Source organism: Bombus vosnesenskii, unplaced genomic scaffold, assembly GCF_011952255.1.
Source record: "Bombus vosnesenskii isolate JDL3184/JDL3185 unplaced genomic scaffold, Bvos_JDL3184-5_v1.1 scf7180000013294, whole genome shotgun sequence".
NCBI classification, from domain to species: domain Eukaryota; kingdom Metazoa; phylum Arthropoda; class Insecta; order Hymenoptera; family Apidae; genus Bombus; species Bombus vosnesenskii.
This window is the reverse complement of record NW_022882945.1, coordinates 1,396,672-1,417,898: the sequence shown is the minus strand read 5'-3', so window position 1 is coordinate 1,417,898 and position 21,227 is coordinate 1,396,672. Positions and strand designations below refer to the sequence as shown.

The 21,227-nt window shown below is 38.3% G+C and overlaps 3 protein-coding genes across 4 annotated transcripts; 2 read left to right on the top strand and 1 right to left on the bottom strand.

The window, feature by feature from the left end:
• Positions 1–71: 71 nt before the first annotated feature.
• On the bottom strand, positions 72–2,102 carry LOC117232967 (elongation factor Ts, mitochondrial). Of its 2 annotated transcripts, none has more exons than XM_033492789.1 (4): positions 1,621–1,781; positions 1,326–1,481; positions 743–1,271; positions 72–655 (listed from the first exon to the last, which is right to left on the bottom strand). In XM_033492789.1, exons 2-4 carry the CDS (start codon positions 1,479–1,481, stop codon positions 432–434), a joined length of 909 nt encoding a protein of 302 aa, XP_033348680.1. In that variant the 5' UTR covers positions 1,621–1,781; the 3' UTR covers positions 72–431. The 2 variants fall into 2 exon arrangements, with proteins under 2 accessions (XP_033348680.1, XP_033348679.1); XM_033492788.1 differs by lacking the exon at positions 1,621–1,781 and adding an exon at positions 1,849–2,102 and having other exon boundaries at positions 214–655.
• A 5-nt stretch (positions 2,103–2,107) lies between these two features.
• LOC117233080 (dynein heavy chain 7, axonemal-like) lies at positions 2,108–4,943 on the top strand. The gene is made up of 9 exons (XM_033493017.1): positions 2,108–2,352; positions 2,455–2,758; positions 2,848–3,002; positions 3,062–3,215; positions 3,295–3,444; positions 3,605–3,793; positions 3,876–3,979; positions 4,258–4,527; positions 4,607–4,943. The coding sequence occupies exons 1-9, from the start codon at positions 2,108–2,110 to the stop codon at positions 4,941–4,943; spliced, it is 1,908 nt and encodes a 635-aa protein (XP_033348908.1).
• A 73-nt stretch (positions 4,944–5,016) lies between these two features.
• Positions 5,017–21,177, top strand: LOC117232971 (dynein heavy chain 7, axonemal). The gene is made up of 29 exons (XM_033492795.1): positions 5,017–5,371; positions 5,613–6,086; positions 6,446–6,826; positions 6,934–7,370; positions 7,446–7,561; positions 7,635–8,362; positions 8,572–9,229; positions 9,431–9,625; positions 9,758–9,889; positions 9,964–11,019; positions 11,442–11,619; positions 11,693–11,858; positions 12,099–13,104; positions 13,670–13,858; positions 13,968–15,046; positions 15,169–15,360; positions 15,417–15,643; positions 16,024–16,394; positions 16,616–16,796; positions 17,152–17,450; positions 17,542–17,706; positions 17,807–18,047; positions 18,270–18,559; positions 18,637–18,654; positions 18,745–18,765; positions 19,153–19,390; positions 19,462–19,613; positions 20,207–20,488; positions 20,782–21,177. Exons 1-29 carry the CDS (start codon positions 5,154–5,156, stop codon positions 20,986–20,988), a joined length of 9,897 nt encoding a protein of 3,298 aa, XP_033348686.1. The 5' UTR covers positions 5,017–5,153; the 3' UTR covers positions 20,989–21,177.
• The last annotated feature ends 50 nt before the right edge of the window (positions 21,178–21,227 follow it).

Here is a 21,227-nt window from a genome sequence, read left to right as displayed (position 1 = left end):
TCATGCGAAGAAGGAACAAATTAAAATCATCTAACATATGTTCAGTAAATAAAGAAAACGAAGAAGAGCAATAATCTGAATATCATCTATAATTTTAGATGTAAAGCGCTTTGCATTTATAATGCTGTTTTATCGTTGATGCCGCTATTTAAATCAATTATACTTTTTGATAAGTGTATGTATCATTGAAGAATAACTTTGTAAATAAAATACTTTAGTTTTCATACTATATAATTTATGTCACTTTTTGATTCTATTATAGCAATTTATATGTAACAAAAAAAATATAACAATTTAAGTATTTTACTCATATCATAATAATAGATAAGCGTAAAGTTTATGCTATCTTTTAAAAACATAATCATGGTTTTTTCAAAATATGTACAGAATGTATGCAAATACATAGATCTATTAAACGAATTCCAATTGTTTTAACCGCAAGTTTCTACAGAATCCAATTCTTGTTTGTCTTCGAGTGTCTCACCCATTTCAAAGCGTATAAAGTCTAAGATTTCAATCTGCTCACTTTGCAATAACTGCTGTATAGATACACTAGGATTAAATAAGAATTCTTGATACAGCATAACAGGTTCGTCATCTACATTATCAAGGGGCTGATCTACCTTTGCATCGCCAATTTTAGTTGGGTTCATGCCTAATATTGAAAAAAATATTACTACAAACCTATACTTATATATAAAGAAATAATATAGTAGATTAACTAAAAGATAAATATAAGTACCAATAACATGCTGACAAAGTTGTGTTCCCAAAACTTCTTTCTGTTTATCAGATTGTAAAGCCACGAATGCTCCATATCGTCCAAATGATGAAGATCCTGGATTTACAGGAGTAGGATGTATGCAACCATATAGATATACACCTGGTTGTACACTCATACATAATGCACGCCTTATATTAATGTTTTCTCCTACAAGTCCAATAGTTAAAGCAGAATGATCACTTAAACTTTTACCATCATCTGCATATAATTTATTTATTGCTTCTGTACATAACGTAGTTTTCTTAATTAATGAATCCTGTTCAATTGTCATTCCATGTTTTAATACAGCAGCAAGTACGATCTCTGTTAGGTCATAGAACTTCTTATTTCTTGCAACAAAATCTGTTTCACAATTAATTTCTACAAGAGCTCCATGATTATTATTGATGATCATTGCTATTAATCCTTGAGAAGTTTCCCTGGATTTTAATTTTATTGCTTGAGACCAGCCTTGAGCCTGAGCCTGTTCTCTTAACCATTGTTCAGCCTACAATATTTTAAAAAGTAATGATGTTCTTACATAGCTTAATGCTTGACTTACTTTTACTATGTCATTGTCAGTTAGCTCTAAGGCTTTTTTACAGTTTACAAATGTATATCCAGTTTTCTTGCGTAATTTGCTTAACAATGTCTTCTTTGATGTGTAGCAAGGTACATAATTTGTATGTATTGAACGAAAAAATTGACGTAGAATCATCTGAAACATGTCACTTACGTTATTTCACATAAAAAAGGATTGAAAAAATATTACATTAATGAGACTTAACCTAAAAATATCTCAACTGTATTTTGAATCATATTCTACTTTAATATAATGACAATTGTAATCAAATGACCTTAAAATAATATTTTCATTCGAAATTTTTTATAAATTCTATACAAATCGATCAATTTCGTTGCCTAGAAACTACAGTCAATTGCAGCCATAAGAGTTGTTCCATTCGTAACTTAATGACATTAAATATACAGAAAGAGATTTTTAACGCATTATACCGTAAAGTATTATACAGTGATATTCTTTGAATTTCTAATTTCGAGAAAATATTATGTTGCAATATACTTACCGTGGACACAGCTTAGAAATAAAAATGTAGTCTAGCTACTAAAACTGAGTCCGAAAGTGGCGCCGTCTGTGCCGATGCAAAATTCAATCGCAAGGTAGCAATAGACATCAATTTTCTGAATTATATTTCATTATGTAATTTCTAATTTCGTTTTATTAAAATTTCAAGATATATATTCACTATACAGATATATCTGGAGTTGTATTTTAAGTATAGGATATCTTTGATATTTCGGTCTCTAATAACAAGTAATTTCAACATGGAATGTGACTGTGAGGAAATGACATCATGTGAGGGTATTACGCGTCCGACGGTTCAAAAAATACGCGCCAAAGATGTTCCAAAGATATTAAAAGTAGTTGAAACGAAAATTGAGCCATTATTTTCGTTGCCACCAGAATTAATGAAATGTATCAAATGTACAAGAAGAGAAGAGAAGCGAAAGCAACGTAAATTCGGTGTCACGTATACAGGGAAACGATTAAAAGTAGAAAATTTCCGCAGGTCAGCAAAACATTTGAACTTTTACTAAATTTTTTAGAATTGTAAAAGAAAATTTTATAGTAAGGAAATCGAACTAGAGCTTAAAATAACGTTTACTTATAGATACATGGTTAGTTTAATCACCAAACCTGAATTACCGAATGTAGATATAGATTTAAATAATGACGAAGACGTAAACCGATATTACAATTACATTTGCAATGGGGTTGATACTGTTCACACAGTACAAATTCAGGATGTCGTTATAGAGAAGATATTACTTTTAGTCCCGTACCATTTGAGAGATCGATTTGCTTATTACACAGAAAGCTTGCTAATCGAGATCAAAGATACTTATACAAGAAATATTAAAAAAGCAATACTGCAGTACGCGCTTCAAGTTCCTGTACAAAAGTATTTGTTGAAGGTTCAATTGAAATTTCAATTCTGTTTGTTATACTATATTTTATATATGCATTGTAATTTTCCATTTTCTAAAAATATGCATTTCTTTAGCAGAAAGACAATGATAAAAAGTCGCTTTACATGAGATATATCGTACCTGGATCGACAGTTAAGATTCGAGAATACCGCGACAATTTACAGAACAATTTATTCCTAATAAATCCATGCATGAGGATGTCCTTAGACCATTGGGTTGGCGAATTTCGGTAAAAAATCGGCCATTTATTACACTTTCATTTTGAAACACTAATTGATTATTTTCCAGAGACTTTCGATTGATTGATGTAAAGCAAATTGCACAATCTAAAGAAAGTTGGGACTTGATGCGATTTAACAAGATGATTAATAAACAAATGATTAAAGCGAGAAATATGTTGAAGAATTTTTGGTACGATGGAATACAGAATATCTTCCTTGAGGTAAAATTTCACGAATTCTTACTGTAAATTCTATTCTATTCTATTTTAACAAAATTGGCGTTCATTCGTTTATCCATAGAATAATAGAAAATCATTAGTTCCGAGTATGCTGCAACGAATACGATTCAAAAGATTCTACGAATGCGCTGCCAAGATAATGGAATCGCAGCTTTTGTCAATGTGTAAATACAGTTTGAAAGATTTTATGGACTTAATCATTCATGGCAAGGTGGATTATTTAATTCTTATCGTTAGATTATGGATGTTTATGCAAATTTATATCTCATAAACATAGCTAAAGAAATGGAATTAAAATACAAAATTGAATACTGCATCCTCGCTCTATTTGCAATAAAACGAATCACGTAATAATTATTCGTTATTTGCAGCCGATTAATTGCATGTTTAATGTGGACATAATTATCGCCTCTAAGCAGCTGGCTTTCGATCCATCCTTCGAAAAATTTAAAGAAATCCTTTGCAGTATCCTGGATGAGCTATGTGAAGCAGTTAGAAATTTCGAAAAATTAGAAACTCAGCTTTATTTAGATTGGTCTGGCGAACAAGGTTTTTTAAAAGTATAAATTTCCCTTTATAATATTTTTATGATATATCTAATGTACGTGAATACGTACATATAAATTTAAAAATGCTTTCTAGCCACATATAGAGGAATCCAGAGTGCAAAAACTGAAGCAGGAAATCATTGACTTAGTCGATCGAGAAAAGCTTATACCAGAACAGCTATTAATGGAATTAAAAATGTAATTATAAATCATCGATACTCATTGCAAATTCTAATTTTCATCTTTATTGTATATTAACTTCTGTTATATTAATATACATATAACTGTATATTAATTTCTGTTTATATAATATCTGATTATCCTGACCAATCGCTTCAATTAATCATGTGTTATTTGCTTTACTGCCTGTACCATTTATTTCTGTTTTCTATACTTGTGTACACAATGGTCACTGTCCGTTAATTTGTATTACTGTTAATAATATTTATTATTATATATTCGTATCCTTATTACAGATATGAATATTTATACAATGATGACGAGTATTATAAAGTGGAACGATTTACAAGAGACGAGAGCAAAAAATTAGAGGATTACAACGAACCAATAAAACATTACCATAATCTCATGATGAACTTTCCTGTCGAAATTGAAAGGACAGCTTTCACTGGATTGTTCAAGGTATCTCGAAAAATATTCATCGAGACAATCGTCGACAACACTTGTCGAATAAAATGTCTTCTCATCGATACGCTCGTCGAGAGGTATCAAGATATGGCCAGGAAGTGAGTCTCAAATTACTTTAACCAACAACGATGAATCTATTCGCACTTCCACGATAAAACAATGGAAAACCCGGTTTAGTGTTACAGAACGATATCAAAGTATATCTGAACGTGCCCTGAGCACGCCCGCCAACACAATCGAACTTGTAGAGCTTAAGAACTTCATTAAGGTAAACAGAGAAGTTACTTTTAAGACTTTGGAGCAGAACCTCTACCAAATAATCGAACATATTTCGTTGTTGGCCGATTATCGTCTTCTAACTGACATCGAGATAATCACAAATAACGAAGTTTTTCAATGGTACCACAAGGTACCACAAATTTTGGAAGAGAACGAAAGCATCGTTGCGATTAAGACGCTGGAGTTTCAGCACGCATTAAAAGGTGCTAATATCTTCTTCAAATTGGTCAAGTAACTTGACTAATAAGAAGAGAAAAAACGTGTTCGAGGAAATTGACAATTATTGAAATTGTTTCTTGTTTCAACAGTTAGGTATCTTAGGTTCGAGGAGGAATTGGAGTCTTACGCGAAACAGGTGGACGAGATTCAACATTGGGGTGATATAGGAGAAGTGTACAAATATCAGAGAAGGACACAGACTTTAGAGAACCGACTGATCGCCGCCATGGAGAAGATCGATAAGTTTAACGAAGAAGAAGCATCGTTTGGCTGGGACATAACGCAATATCCACGTCGTAAACAGATCGCTGATCAACTGAAGCCCTTCAAACTACTCTTTGACGCGATTTGTGACTTTTTGACGAAGCAGGATAAGTGGTTAAACTCAATGATCGGTTCTTATAATCCGGAGGACATCGATAACGACGTAGGATACGCGTTCAGGTCGATATATTTGTTATGCAATCGTTATAATATTATCTACTTGTTAGAATATTTAGTGATCGAAACAAATTGACTTTCCTTAGCCTCTGTTTCTATATTCATGTTTGTGAAAGTTCGAATAACTTATTATAATTAGAATTCAAGTTATTCTCCTATATTCCTTAAGAATTATTTAGCAATAAAGATAAAACGTATATTCTTCCGACGTGTAGTGGTTAATGAAAACTGTTTGCACGAACAGAACGATCTATAAGCTGGAGAGAAGTTTTCAAGAGCCAGCTTTGAGGCAGCTAGCAGCCAGTGTCCGGGAAAAAATCGAGGACTTCAGGGAATACATGCCGATCGTTTTTACGCTTGGTAATCCAGGATTAAAGGATCGCCATTGGGAGCAAATTTCGGAGATCATAAACATTCCGATAAAAGTCGATCCCGATTTAACATTGGCGAAGATTCTGGACATGAATTTAGGCATATACGTCAGCCAGTTCGAGAGTATCTCGGACAACGCGTCGAAGGAAGCAACCTTGGAAAGAGCCATGGATAAGATGGAGAAGGATTGGGCCGATTTATACTTTACGGTGAACCCTTTCAAGGATACTGGTACCTACGTCATCGCTGGTGTCGACGATATACAACTTCTTTTAGACGATCACATCATTAGGACAGTTACTATCAAGAATTCGCCGAACATAAAACCCTTTGAAGCAAGGATACTGTAAGAAAATTAATGAAAATCGATGCTAGAACTATTATAGTATAGTAGTATTCATGATATACAAAATATTAGATAGATCCAAGGGGGTTCTGTTGGTTTTACAAAAAGAACAAAAATGTAACAAGTGTTTTTAACATTTTCATTCACTTTTTGTGTGTCTACCTATTTCTCAACTGACTAATACCTGTTGTAAAAAGTTTTTGGCTCTTACAGCCTATGAAACATAGATCGTCAACAGTTTTTAACATCTTGTTACGGATAATTGGAGTGTAAAATATTTTTACGAGCTATTACTTTTCCAAGCGATACTAGATATTGCGAGTATGATCGGAATTTAACGACCTAACGCTACAAAACAGGAGATGGGAGTACAAACTTCATTTGCTGCAAGATATTCTGGACCAATGGCTACGCGTGCAGGCGATCTGGATGTACCTGGAGCCGATCTTCACATCGCCGGATATACAGCAACAGATGCCAGAGGAAGGAAGAAAATTTTCCGCGGTGGATAAAACTTGGCGTGACATTATGAAGACCGTCCACGCGGATCCTCGCGTTTTCGTTGTCGTCGAAATCGATAAAATGTTGGAGCGGCTAAAGAAGAGCTACGGATTACTAGAAGACATCCAAAAGGGTCTGAATGATTACCTCGAAAGAAAACGACTCTTCTTCCCGAGATTCTTTTTCCTGTCTAACGACGAGTTGCTGGAAATTCTCTCTGAAACTAAGGATCCGACTCGGTAATAAAAATTGCTATTAACTCGATTTCGAAAAATTAATCAACTATACACGATCGTGTTATTGTTGAAATAAAATATTTTGAAATATTTATAACGATTTGTTTCAGGGTTCAGCCACATCTAAAGAAATGTTTCGAGGGAATACATAGATTACATTTTAACGAGGACCTCGAAGTGGTCGCTATGGTATCGACAGAGGACGAAGAGGTTCGACTGATAGAGACGATATCCACAGCTGCTGCCAGAGGACAAGTAGAGAAATGGTTGATCGAATTGGAAACGGTTATGCGAAAAAGTATACGAAATGAGGTGCTGCTAGCGATCCAGGCGTATCCTACTAAATCGAGGAAGGTCTGGGTGCTGGAATGGCCAGGGCAAACGATTCTTTGCGTTGGTAAAACATACTGGACTCTACGTATAGAGGAATCGATGCCGTACGGTGTTCAAGGGATGAAGAGATACTTGGATCAATGTCAGGCAGAACTGAACGACATTATATCGTTAATCAGAGGCAAACTTTCGAAACAGAATCGCATCACTCTTGGTGATTATTCATAAGTTATACTTCCCAGTATAATTTTCTTAGTACAAAATATAATACATAGATTTACAATTGTAGAAGCTTTAGTTACGCTGGATGTCCATGGGAAAGACGTGCTTGCGTCGCTTCACCAGGAGGAAGTGATCAAGAACACCGATTTCAAATGGTTGTGTCACTTGCGTTACTATTGGCTGGTCAGGCTAACTTCCTACAAAATAAAGAAAGATCTTTTAATAGTAAGATTATTATTAAAAATATTTATTTCAGGAAGAAAACATGTGGGCTTACATGATAAACTCACAGCAACGTTATGGTTATGAGTACCTTGGAAATTCTTCAAGATTAGTAATCACTCCCTTAACGGATAGATGTTATCGAACTCTATTCGGCGCTTTGAGCCTTCATCTAGGCGGTGCACCAGAGGGACCCGCCGGAACTGGTAAAACAGAGACGACGAAAGATCTTGCTAAAGCAGTAGCAAAACAGTGCGTCGTCTTTAATTGTTCCGAAGGCCTCGATTATCTCGCATTAGGAAAATTCTTCAAAGGACTGGCTTCTTGTGGCGCCTGGTCTTGTTTTGACGAATTCAATCGAATCGATCTCGAAGTGTTATCAGTAGTAGCGCAACAAATTTTAACGATTCAACGAGCGATAAACAGCGGCGCTGAGAAGATCGTATTCGAAGGCACGGAGATCTTTTTAGATCCAACGTGCGCCATTTTTATCACGATGAATCCGGGTTACGCGGGGAGATCAGAGTTGCCGGACAATCTAAAGGCATTGTTCCGTCCTGTGGCCATGATGGTGCCGGATTACGCGCTGATCGCCGAGAACACGCTATACTCCTATGGCTTTTATAACGGTAGACCTCTAGCTGTAAAAATCGTCACAGCTTACAGACTTTGCTCCGAGCAGTTGAGTAGTCAGCATCATTACGATTATGGTATGAGGGCAGTGAAATCTGTCCTCGTTGCAGCTGGCAACTTAAAGCTCAGGTACGAGAATCGAATGTGACGATTACTTTTAAAACTTTTGCGAGAAATTTCATTAAGAAAAATTCCGTCATAATTGATTTCCCGTAATCAAAGAAAATTTCGATCATTTATAATGGTTATTCGTGCCCCAAAATCATTTAAGATAAGATACTAATTCTTACACTATAACTTTTCTAATTCGGATTATAATTATTATGATTCTTGATCAGGTATCCTGACGAGTCTGAAGACATCCTCATGCTAAGAAGCATATTGGATGTTAATCTGCCAAAATTTTTGGTTCACGATCTGCCTCTTTTCGAGGGCATCGCTTCAGATTTGTTTCCCGGAGTCGTTCTTCCACCGCCAGATTATACTCACCTAAACGCGTGTACGATGGATGCGTGTACCGCTGCTAATATTCAGTGTACTGATTTCTTTTTGGAGAAGATACAGCAGATCTATGAGATGATGATCGTCAGACACGGTTTCATGATCGTTGGTCTACCATTTGGAGGGAAAACCTCGGCTTATAGAATATTGGCCGATTGTCTTGGTTTGTTAGAGGAACGGAAGCTGATGGACGAACACCGGGTGGAGATAACCGTTATCAATCCAAAGGCGATCACCATGGGTCAATTATACGGTCAGTTCGACCCGGCCTCGCACGAATGGAGCGACGGCGTGCTCGCTGTCAGTTACAGAGCTTTCGCGACTTCCACCAACCTGAATAGGAAATGGTTGGTCTTCGATGGGCCGGTCGACGCCCTGTGGATCGAGAACATGAATACTGTCCTGGATGACAATAAAAAGCTCTGCCTGACCTCCGGGGAAATTATCCAGCTAGCGCCCACCACGAACTTAATTTTTGAGCCTATGGACTTGGAGGTAGCCTACTGAAATTTATCCTGTCCTCTTTACATAAAGTGTTTTATCTATTTCTTTTGTAAGCCACAATATTTATGAGCGGCAGTGTATGATATTTATAGAGCGAAACAAATTTCTATTTAGACTCTACTTTTCCTGCTTCGTTCATAAAAATTTAGATTGGAACGAAAGCTCATAGTCTAATTATTACGATCGATATAGGTCGCGTCACCTGCCACAGTGTCAAGATGCGGTATGATTTACATGGAACCAGTTAGTTTAGGTTGGAAACCAATTTTGCTCTCGTGGTTGAACACTTTACCATTGTCTTTCACGGAGCATCTTAAAAACCATTTGCACGAGATGTACATGAGGTTTTGTCCTCCACTTCTGCATCTGCTTCGTTGGGGAGTCAAGGTTCGAAAGATGTCACTTATAAATCAATTAAAGTAAACTTGCCAATTTGCTAATATTATCAATTAACAAATTATCGTGTAAGGAGGCCCTGGTATTATTCTTATTTTCACGTGTTTTTAATTTTACCTTCAGGAATTAATAACAATGCAAGACGCTAATATGGTTAGATCTGTGACATACTTATTCGATTGTTTCCTCGACGAGTACCACGACGAGAAGTACCTCCAAACTCTAACAGATCTAGATTTAAGGGCACAAGTGGAGGTACATAAATACTTACATTGTCAAGCCTTTTCTATCGAAGAAAGAGAAACTGACGAGTGTTAAGGGTGTTTCAGGGTTGCTTCTTCTTTTCTTGTATCTGGGCGTTGGGCGGCACGTTGATGGTGGACTCCCGTGAATGCTTCAGCGATCTCTTTAGAGCATTAACAGAGAGGGAATTCCCCGCCGATGTCAGGGAACGTTTCAATGTTTCCGAAGAAACCACCGATCCATCCAAACCATACGTAGTAAATTTACCAATGACAGGTTTGGTGTTCGATTATAAATACATCAAAGAAGGTAGAGGCAAATGGAGACCTTGGATGGATGATCTAAAAGACGTTCCAGTAATACCAAAAGACATACCAATGAATCAGATAATCGTCCCCACGATCGAAACCGTTCGTTACTTTCATCTGTTTAAACTGTTAATTTGTCATCAAAAACCTATCCTTTTGGTCGGTCCGACGGGTACCGGGAAGTCAGTGTACATCATGGAGTTCTTATTGAAGAAGAACGACCCAGAAATTTTCAAACCTCTTTTCGTAATATTCTCCGCGCAGACTACTGCCAATCAAACCCAAGAGATCATCATGAACAAATTGGACAGACGAAAGAAGGGACTATATGGAGCTCCGCCAGGAAAGTATTGGGTTGTATTCGTGGACGATATCTCCATGCCACAGAAGGAAGAGTACGGAGCACAGCCACCTATAGAGTTGTTGAGGCAATGGCTGGACCATTGGACGTGGTACGATTTGAAGGAAGTGACGCCTATACAACTGGTGGACGTTCAGCTGGTTTGCGCGATGGGTCCTCCATCCAGCGGATTGGACGTCACGCTACGGTTCAAGAGACACTTCTTTACCCTAGGAATTTCCGAATTCTCTGATGACGTTCTCAATACCATCTTCTCCACCATCGTGACATGGCACTTTACGAACAAGGAATTTCCGGACTATTACTTTCCTAGTGTCGACTACATCGTGAGCGGAACCTTAGATGTTTATAAAGAAACTAGAGTGTTTCTTCTACCGACACCGGCCAAATGCCATTACTTGTTCAACTTACGAGATTTTTCCAGAGTGATTCAAGGAGTGCTACTGTGTACGCCTGAAAGTGTCACTAAACCTGTAAGTATTTATTTGCAGATAAATTTCTGTTTTATTCTATGATACGTTGTAGGGTTACGAAGAACAATCTTAAGCTTTTAAATTCTTAAGCTTTTAAATGACATAATCTGTATGACTATTCATAGTCTTGCGTGTCTTCTACTGACCTTGGAAGCTCGATATTCTAATGATATTAGCATGGTTACACGTTTGCATTAGCGTTAAGATGACCCTAAAGGTCCCTGTTTTTATAACGTAAAACAAACTCAACTTTTTCAACAGCTTACAATCTTAAATGGAATTAGAGATAAATTTCTTTGTGTTTTGTTATTAACGTAATGATAACATAATGCTCCAAATAAATATATCCAATTTTGACGGTTACTATTCATAAATATGTATGAGAACTACATAATATTTCCTGACCAACATAATGTTTTAAGGCGAGTTTAAAGCGTCTCTGGGTACACGAAGTGTTGCGCGTTTATGGTGATCGGTTGGTAGACGACCATGATATTAAGTGGCTCGTCGAGCAGATACGAAGGACCATGTTAGAATATATGGATGACAATCTGGACCACCTGTTTCAAGATTTACTTACTGCTAGATCTGGCACAGTACGTTTTCTTCTAATATGCAAGGTTTTTATATATCACCGTCTCCATAATCTTCTTTAATCGTAATTAGGTGACAGAAGTAGAGCTTCGAAATCTGATTTATTGTGACTTCTACGATATATTGGCGGATAAAAAGCTATATTCCGAAGTGGAGGATTTAGACCACTTGGCAATCGTAGCTGAAGAATATCTTGCTGAATATAATTCCATTTCGAGGACACCGATGAATCTCGTTCTTTTCAGGTTTTACTCGGTTGCGTATATTTTAAGTAAAAAACGATGAAAATTGAGGAGTTTTCTGAAAAAATGGTTTATAGGTCTAGTAATATTTATCATAGAAATAGATTATCATCTATCTCGTTCACTGTTATATTTTTTAAAACTAAATAACGTTAAATCATAATTCCCTTAGTTCACCATTTTCTCTTATAGATCCTTTTTCCAGATATCTCCGCAATTTTTCTATTTTATTGTACCTTCTAGATTCGCCGTAGAACATCTATCAAAGATCTGTCGCATAATGATGCAGCCTCGAAGTCACGCGTTATTAATCGGAGTGGGCGGTTCGGGGCGCCAATCGTTAACGAAATTAGCAGCTCACATCTCAGATTACGAATTGTTTCAAGTGGAAATGTCTCAACAGTATGGTCTATACGAATGGCACGAAGACGTAAAAGACATTCTAAAAAAGAGCGCAGCCAGCGATCTGCACACAGCTTTCCTGTTTTTGGATACACAAATTAAAGAAGAGACTTTTCTGGAAGACATTAGCAATCTTTTAAATTCCGGAGAGGTTCCTAATATATTTGCACCTGATGAAATATCCGATATTTGCGAGAAGATGCGAGTTATCGATCGTCAGAGAGACAGATCCTTGCAGACAGACGGCAGCCCCGTGGCTTTGTTCAATTTCTTCGTACAAATTGTTCGCGAACATTTGCATATCGTGGTCACCATGTCGCCTATTGGTGACAATTTTCGTATCAGAATTCGAAAATTTCCGGCATTGGTGAATTGTTGCACGATAGATTGGCTGCAACCTTGGCCCGAGGACGCATTGCTCGCTGTGGCGACTAAATTCTTGGGCGAAATCGATCTAACGGAGAAGGAACGTGACGCCTGCATCGAGATGTGCCAATTCTTTCATATGTCCACGCAGGAGTTGACAAAGGAGTTCCTGAGGAAGTCAAAGAGGTACAATTACGTTACGCCTACCTCGTACCTGGAGCTCATCAACACTTTCAAGGACCTGCTCGCAAAAAAGAGGAAGGAAGCGCTCGATGGGAAAAAGAGGTACGAAGCTGGCTTGGAAAAGTTGGACAGTACTCACAGGCAAGTGGAGAAGATGCAAGAGATTTTAGTCGCGTTGCAACCGAAGCTCCTTGTCGCCGCTAAGGACGTGGAGGCCACGTTTCTCGACGTTCAAAGGGAAAGCGAGGAGGTAGCTGCCATGGAGCAAGTCGTCAAGAGGGACGAAGAGGCTGCCATGGTAAGGTGTTGCCGGCTTAAAGATCACAGTCACTCGATTTTATTTAGGAAACTTCCGCCCTGTAAAGGCCACTCCACCTTTGTTCACGGTTTCTAATTACTCCCTCTCGAATTCCTTCCGTTATGCATCTTTGCGTTATGCTGATATTAGTGAGACCTTGGGGTATGAAAGTACTAGAGAATAAAGTAAATGTGCGTCCTTACTGATAATTGCGAGTAGTTTGAAGTATGTTTGTCATTTATTCGCATATAGTTCGAGAAATCTACATATCTTTTAAATTTGAAATATTAGGACACAAATGTTAATTCCAGCGATGTTATTTAAGTAGTTTTCGCTCTGTAAAAAGGATTTCATGCTTTCTACGGTTTCTAATAACTTTTGCTGAAATTGCTTCCACAACGTATATGCCTGCGCTCTGTTAATATTAATGAGATTTTGAAATACGAAAATCGTAGAGCTCGTAACAAAAATGACTTTCGTCCGGTATGTCGGATGCATGGAACTCGGTACGTGTACGTAAATTCCTTTGTAGCATTTTTTAAAAGTAGAATATTCGAATTTCTAGGTCGTCGCGAACGAAGCGAGCGCCATTCGCGCAGAATGCGACGCCGATCTGCAAGAAGTGATGCCGATATTAAACGCGGCGAACGATGCCTTGAACACTCTGACTCCTCAGGATATTCAAATCGTGCGATCCATGAAACGACCGCCAGCCGGTGTTCGATTGGTGATGGAAGCAGTTTGCATTTTAAAGGTTCGATCTTCAACTTCAAACTAAACTCAATCTCCACAAAGATGTACTTATTCAAAGCCTGCTTATCAAAAGAATAAAAACATGATCCATACAAATTCTATCCTATTAGGACGTGAAACCGGAGAAGGTTAAGACTCCAGATGGAGTTATAGATGATTATTGGAGGCCATCTCTTCGCATATTGAGCGACATGAAATTCCTCGAATCCTTATTAACGTTCGATAAGGACAACATTCCAGAAAGGATCATGACGAAGATCCGCACCACTATCTTAACAAATCCAAACTTCGATCCAGAACGGATCAGACAAGTTTCTACCGCCTGTGAAGGTCTCTGTAGATGGGTCTTCGCTCTGTCAGAGTACGACAAGGTGGCGAAGATCGTGGCGCCGAAGAAGCAAGCGCTGGCCTTGGCGGAGGCCGACTACAATGAGGCCATGAGGCAATTGAACTTGAAGAGAAGTCAGCTCCAAGAAGTGCGTGACAGATTGGCGAAGCTGGAGGAGCTGTTGGCTGAACGAAGAGCGGAGTATCAGGCAATGACGGACGAAGTGAACGAGTGCGAGGCAAGATTAAGGAGAGCCAGGGAGTTGATTGGCGGCTTAGGGGGAGAGTACACCAGATGGTCCGATACTGCGAAGGAACTGGGCGAGCGTTATTACAAGCTGACGGGAGACATTCTCATCGGCTCCGGGATCGTGGCCTATTTAGGAGTGTTCACCACTCAGTATAGACAGCAACAAATCGACAACTGGGTGCAGATTTGCACCGATTTGGAAGTAATTTGTACGAAGGACTATCAGCTTACTCAGATTCTAGGTGATCCTGTGTTGATACGGTCCTGGAATATTTTTGGTTTGCCCAGTGATTTGTTCTCGGTAGATAACGCGATAATTGTTACGAATTCTCGACGATGGCCCCTGATGATCGATCCTCAGGGCCAGGCTAACAAATGGGTGAAGAATATGGAGAAGGAAAATAATATTCATGTTATTAGATTGTCGCAGAGTGATTATATGAGAGTGTTAGAAAATGCTATACAGTTTGGACAGCCAGTTTTGTTAGAGAATGTGGGCGAAGAACTTGATGCTGCATTGGAACCGCTCTTGATGAAACAAACATTTAAGTCTGGTGGTGCGGAATGTATCAAGGTTGGGGATTCTGTCATCGAGTACTCTGCCAATTTCCGGTACATTTCATTCGAAATAAATAACATTTATTTATTCAAAAACAATTGCGACACTGTCTGATATATTAATTCCTATACTGTTGGGTGGAATAAATTTTACTTATCTTTTTTTTTTTTTACAGATTTTACATTACAACCAAATTACGCAATCCTCACTATTTACCGGAGGTAGCAGTTAAGGTAACACTACTGAATTTCATGATCACACCGATAGGCCTTGAAGATCAGCTCCTCGGTATTGTGGTAGCCAAAGAAAGGCCAGACTTGGAGTCTGAGAAGAATCAGCTAATCGTCCAAGGAGCCGCCAACAAGAAGTACATTAACGTTTTATTACATTTCTTCAATCTTCGCCAACGACTTTGTTTCGTAGGAAACTGAAGGAGATCGAAGACGAAATTCTGGAAGTTCTGTCGACAGCAGAAGGAAATATTCTCGAGGATGAAACAGCGATTAGTGTACTTAGTTCGTCCAAGACTCTTTCTGATGAGATAGTCACGAAACAAACGGCAGCTGAGATTACGGAAAAGTCTATCGACGCTGCAAGATTGGAGTACACGCCCATAGCTGCTTACAGCACCGTTCTTTTCTTCACGATTGGTGACACACACTAAGCGTTTTACTGTATAAGTGCAATAAGGCAGATTCTATGGTTCAAAATAAGACGGAAATCGAGAAGAATAAAATTGCGTTGGAAGCTCCATTTTTGAAAAACTCGAGTTTGAACACTTTTAAAGTACAAATTTTATCACCTTCTTCACTATCAATCGTATTAAAGCGAATCGACTCGTATGATATTTTGAAGAAACCAGGTCTACTTAAAGTTTTATTTGACAAAGTATTTTACATATACCGATGTAATATTTTGACTCGTAGAATCTCCTCGACTTCGTTTGTATGGCGAATTTAAGTCCACTGAAGTGTCTTCGCAGATTCAAAAGAAAATTGAATTAATCTTAATTGAATAAAATTTTCTCTAGCTGTCCTGGCGAATATTGATCCGATGTATCAATACTCTCTGGCCTGGTTCGTGAATCTGTTCAATAGCACAATCGATAACACGGAACGGGTCGAAGACATTCAGCAACGACTGAAGGACCTCACGAAGCACTTCACCTACTCACTTTACGTGAACATATGTCGGTCGTTGTTCGAGAAGGACAAGCTTTTATTCTCGCTGCTGCTTTCGGTGAACCTGCTGAATAAGCAGGGACGACTCTCGATGCCCCAATGGATGTTTCTGTTGACCGGCGGCGTTGGCCTTGAGAATCCTTTCGCAAATCCCACGAAATGGCTACCCTCGAAATCCTGGGACGAGTTGTGTCGTTTGAATAATATTCCAGGGTTTATGGTACGATGAAACGTGGTACTGTAAGGCACCTATGTTCCAGATCTTAGTATTCCCGATTGGTCACAGTTCTAAAAAATAAATTCTTATTGTCCGAGTTATATCGAACATTTTATCATGATCGATCCCTACTTCGTAGTTCGAATTCAAAGAGTGTTCGTTATACCATTACCATTGAGTATAGTTATACATTTTCGTAACTAATTCGAGTCTCTTTCGTTTAGGGATTTAAAAACGCATTCGAGACAACGTTGAATGATTGGAAAGCCATCTTTGATCATATGGAGCCTCACACTTTAACGTTTCCCGCGCCTTACGACAAGCTCAACCCTTTCGAGAGAATGATCGTGCTGCGATGTATGCGTCCTGACAAAGTTGTGCCAGCCGTCCAGCAATTTGTAGAAGGTGAAAAATCTTCATGTAAAAATACGTCGCATGGTTGCTTACATATTTGTCAAGAAGAATTCATGCACGCGATATTTTGAATATTTCGAAAACTATAATTCACGAATATTCACAACAATCGTATTTCATTACGGCGCGAACCAAAATTCAAAAAGTTTTACATAGCGTACAACATATCCCCAAATATATAATAAATAATTCAAATATTTTCGTGACTCGCTATATATTGAAAAATAGTAATATAAATGTAGATATATTAAAATAAAGATGAAGACAGAAATAAAGAAATGGTTTGGTATTACGCTATATCGAAGCTTCGTATTAAGGCGAACGATTTTCGATTAATTCGTGGTAGAACAACTGGGACAACAGTACATCGAGCCGCCGCCCTTCGACCTGGTATCGTCGTTCGCGGATTCATATTCCTGCAGTCCCCTCATATTCGTGTTAACGCCTGGCGCCGATCCTATGGCGGTTCTACTGAAATTCGCCGACGATCAAGGTTTCGGTACAAACCGATTGTTCTCCCTCTCTTTGGGTCAAGGACAAGGAGTTATCGCCGCCCAGCTAATCGACGAGGGAGTGAAAAATGGTACCTGGGTGGTTCTGCAGAACTGTCACCTTGCCAAGAGTTTTATGCCACATTTGGAAAAGGTATTACCGAATTGTCGACAGACCATCAAGCGGCAGAATGGTATGATGGAGCAAAAAATTTGAGAGGCGAGAGAGGAAAATCTTTTTCTAGATTTGTGAAAGCTTCACACCAGGAACTGTGCATCCAGATTTCCGATTATGGCTGACAAGTTATCCAGTGGAGCATTTTCCAGTTAGCGTCCTTCAGAATGGTGTGAAAATGACCAACGAGCCACCGAAAGGACTAAGAGCAAATATAATCAGATCTTTCTTGCAGGTAATGTAAAAATAATTGTTCCGAATTTTATAAAATCTTCGGAAGCGTACAGCATTTTTAAAATCATATGTCAATACTTGATAATTCTTTCGTTCGTAAGGACCCAATATGCGATGAGGAATTTTTCGAGACCTGCAAGCAAAACGAGGCTTTCAAGAAGCTGCTTTTTTCCTTGTGCTTTTTCCACGCGATTGTTCAAGAACGCAGGAAATTTGGGCCGATCGGTTGGAATAATCAATACGAGTTCAACGAGACCGACCTACGGATCAGTGCGCTGCAATTGAGAATCTTCTTGGATCAGTACGATGACGTTCAGTTTACGGCCTTGAAATACTTAACAGGTATCGCATTAATCGTTAGACTCTGTTAAACTTGTTAGTTGAGTGGTTAAACTCTTTTTCTTTTTTTCTTTTTAAAAGAGCCCATCTAGGGCCAACATTGCACTAACGTAAAATACTATTTGAAATATTTCCTAATCAATGTTCATCAACGAATTGTATTCTTGAATATCGTGTACTGTTTTAGAAAATTCAATTCTTACTCAAAATTAATTTGTCTCGTAGGCGAATGTAATTATGGCGGTCGCGTGACAGACGAATGGGATAGGAGAACTTTAAATACGATTCTTGTGAAGTTTTATTGTATGGAAGTCATTGCACAGAAGGAATACCTATTCGATCCTAGTGGTATATACTATGTACCTGAAGTCAGTGATTATAACGAATTTCTTGAATATATTAGATCCTTTCCAATGGCCACTGCTCCTAGTGTCTTTGGGATGAACGACAATGCGGATATCATTAAGGATCAGCAGGAGACTACATCGATGTTGTCTTCCTTATTGGCAACGCAGGTGAGGTTAATATTATGAAACTTGATTTTCATATGGAAATTTGATGTCTTAATATTATATCGTGTTTCATCCTGCAGTCTATTCAGGATATTAAAGTAAGTGATATTGAAACCAAATTCATTCAATCATGTAAATAATAAATATACACTATCATTCTATTATTCATATATCTCATGCTTGCTTAGCTGAAAAAATCGAGGAGAAAGGTAATACCATTTTGTTATGCGCACTTCGAATATTCTATGAATTTTCAAAGCGAAACGTTATTAAATCTTATTAAATGTATTGATTATTAAAGCATCATTTTCTAGTATTTATCGTAAGTCTGGAGATTCGTAGTCTAGTTCATGGTGGACACGATCTGTATCAAAAATATTCGCCACTTTCGTTGCGGAAAATCTCGGTTGTTGGTATCACGGGTCGGTCGTTATCATTATCTTCGTTCATTAATTTCGAGACAATTAAGGCGTGTACGCGGTCGCCTCGGCTCGCCTCGTGTTTCACAAAATATAATAGGGTTCCTTAAATGTATTCTGCGTGACGAATCGTGCGGACGACTAACGAGACCCTGTGTTGCTCCGTCCTCCAATTAGGACACGGGAGAAACGGAAACAGACGTAGGAAAATCACCCGACGAGATCGTCTACGGTGTAGCGTCTGATATTCTGTCAAAGTTGCCCGACGACTTCGATCTGGTGGATGCACTCGAGAAATATCCGACGTTATATAATCAAAGCATGAACACGGTGCTAGTCCAGGAAATGGGAAGATTCAACAAGCTTCTGCAAACGATCAGGAATAGCCTCATAAATGTTCAGAAGGCGATCAAAGGTAAACGGCTAAGCTTGTGACGGCCAGCCGGTGTCTATCGATTTTTCACGGCTTCGTGAACTTAATCTAAGGTCTGGTGATCATGAACCCGGACCTCGAGGAGGTCTACGTATCGATAATTACTGGAAAGATATCGAAGATCTGGATGAGGAACTCTTATCCGTCGTTGAAGCCGCTAGGCAGTTATATACAGGATTTCTTGAAGAGGCTCGCTTTTCTTCAGGTATCTGCACGTATATACCGCGCGAAAGATCTTCGGCTATCTATCATAGCGATCTCATAATGGGAAATGTAATTAGGTACATATTTTTAGGAAACATTTTCACGCGATGTTCGAAATTTTATAAATCTTTGAATATTCTTTCCAAGGCACTATTTGTCTGTGCTATTTTGCTTTATAAATTGTTCCATTTGATAGATAATCTGAGATTCTATCAAAGTACTATAGAATGACTCGAGAAGATATTTGGTCACTCGCTATACTAAATTTCTTTCAATATATTACATGTGTTGTATTAAACTTCATGTAACTTTATTAGCGATGCAATGAGACATCACTTTCACCATTATGTTGTTAAAGTTTGAAACAAATCCGAAAATATATTAATATATAATATAAATATATTAATATAAATATATTAATATATATATATCCAATCTCAAAAGTTCTTTTTATAGTAAGTGCTCAAATATTTCTATACTTCTTTATGAAACTCTAGATTGAAGATATTTTAGCAAGAAGAAGTGTTCGTTTTAGGATATCAATAGTGATTCGATGGAAATAATACTTTCTATGTTATTTGTTTTTCGCTGCAGTTGTGGTACGACGAAGGACCACCGACATCCTTCTGGATCTCTGGTTTCTACTTCACACAGGCGTTTCTCACCGGCGCACAACAGAACTACGCGAGGAAATATTCAATACCGATAGATTTGCTCGTCTACGACTTTGTCCCTTTGAAGGATACTGTTTTCCCTGAACCACCAACCGATGGTGTTTACATTTACGGTCTATTCCTCGATGGAGCTCGTTTCAACACGAGCACGATGAAACTTGACGAATCACTGCCGAAAATTTTGTACGACGTCGTTCCCTACGTAAGTACGTTTTCTTACTTTTGACTTATTCATACTCGGATGTCTCTAAAATCAAACCAAAAAGAAAACAATTTTGCTTTTTCTTTGATATCTTATCGATATGCTAGTTACTATCCTATCTCCTACATTGAAAAAGTCTGCGAAAGCAAATAAAAGAAACGATTCTTTTACTTTCAGATTTTTCTATCTGTTTGTTTTTCTTCAAAATCTCATTCTCTTGTTTCCTGTATTTTCTTCGCCAAGCAAGCGTACAATCGAATTCGTCCTACAATCTGTCGCGTTCGTTCCGACAGATTTGGCTGATACCAATGAAAAAGGAGGATGTGGAGGAAAGATACACATATACCTGTCCGGTGTACAAAACCACGGAGAGAAAAGGTGTTCTGTCGACAACCGGCCACTCGACGAACTTCGTAATCGCCATATGGCTCCCGACGGACCATCCACCGGAGCATTGGATTCTGCGTGGCGTAGCCATGATCTGCCAATTGTCCGATTAAACCTATCGTCCCATTGGAATAACGATTATACTATCTTCCGTTTATGTATCACGCAGCCGTATATCTCGTCGCCCATCGTCATACTTGTCCTTATCGATGATATAATTGAATTTGGTGTTCAATTCCGACGAAGCGATCAGAGGCATCGTACGTTAATTCGATTCTCGAAGAGAGCCCGTCGATCGAGCCATTTTCCCGCTTATCGTCCTCCTTATCGCGATAAAAATAGTCGGATCGAA

What these genes read in the sequence shown, in the direction of transcription:
- LOC117233080 (XM_033493017.1), top strand. Translation starts at nt 2,108, where the DNA reads ATGGAATGTGACTGTGAGGAAATGACATCATGTGAGGGTATTACGCGT. An exon ending in TACAGAATATCTTCCTTGAG is followed by an intron (nt 3,216 to 3,294) that starts GTAAAATTTCAC and finishes GTTTATCCATAG; the next exon opens with AATAATAGAAAATCATTAGT. An exon ending in CTATTAATGGAATTAAAAAT is followed by an intron (nt 3,980 to 4,257) that starts GTAATTATAAAT and finishes TCCTTATTACAG; the next exon opens with ATATGAATATTTATACAATG.
- LOC117232967 (XM_033492788.1), bottom strand. Translation starts at nt 1,481, where the DNA reads ATGATTCTACGTCAATTTTTTCGTTCAATACATACAAATTATGTACCT. An exon ending in CTGACAATGACATAGTAAAA is followed by an intron (nt 1,272 to 1,325) that starts GTAAGTCAAGCA and finishes AAAATATTGTAG; the next exon opens with GCTGAACAATGGTTAAGAGA. An exon ending in ACTTTGTCAGCATGTTATTG is followed by an intron (nt 656 to 742) that starts GTACTTATATTT and finishes TTTCAATATTAG; the next exon opens with GCATGAACCCAACTAAAATT.
- LOC117232971 (XM_033492795.1), top strand. Translation starts at nt 5,154, where the DNA reads ATGGAGAAGATCGATAAGTTTAACGAAGAAGAAGCATCGTTTGGCTGG. An exon ending in CGTTCTTTTCTTCACGATTG is followed by an intron (nt 15,644 to 16,023) that starts GTGACACACACT and finishes AATTTTCTCTAG; the next exon opens with CTGTCCTGGCGAATATTGAT. An exon ending in TGTTCAGAAGGCGATCAAAG is followed by an intron (nt 19,391 to 19,461) that starts GTAAACGGCTAA and finishes ACTTAATCTAAG; the next exon opens with GTCTGGTGATCATGAACCCG.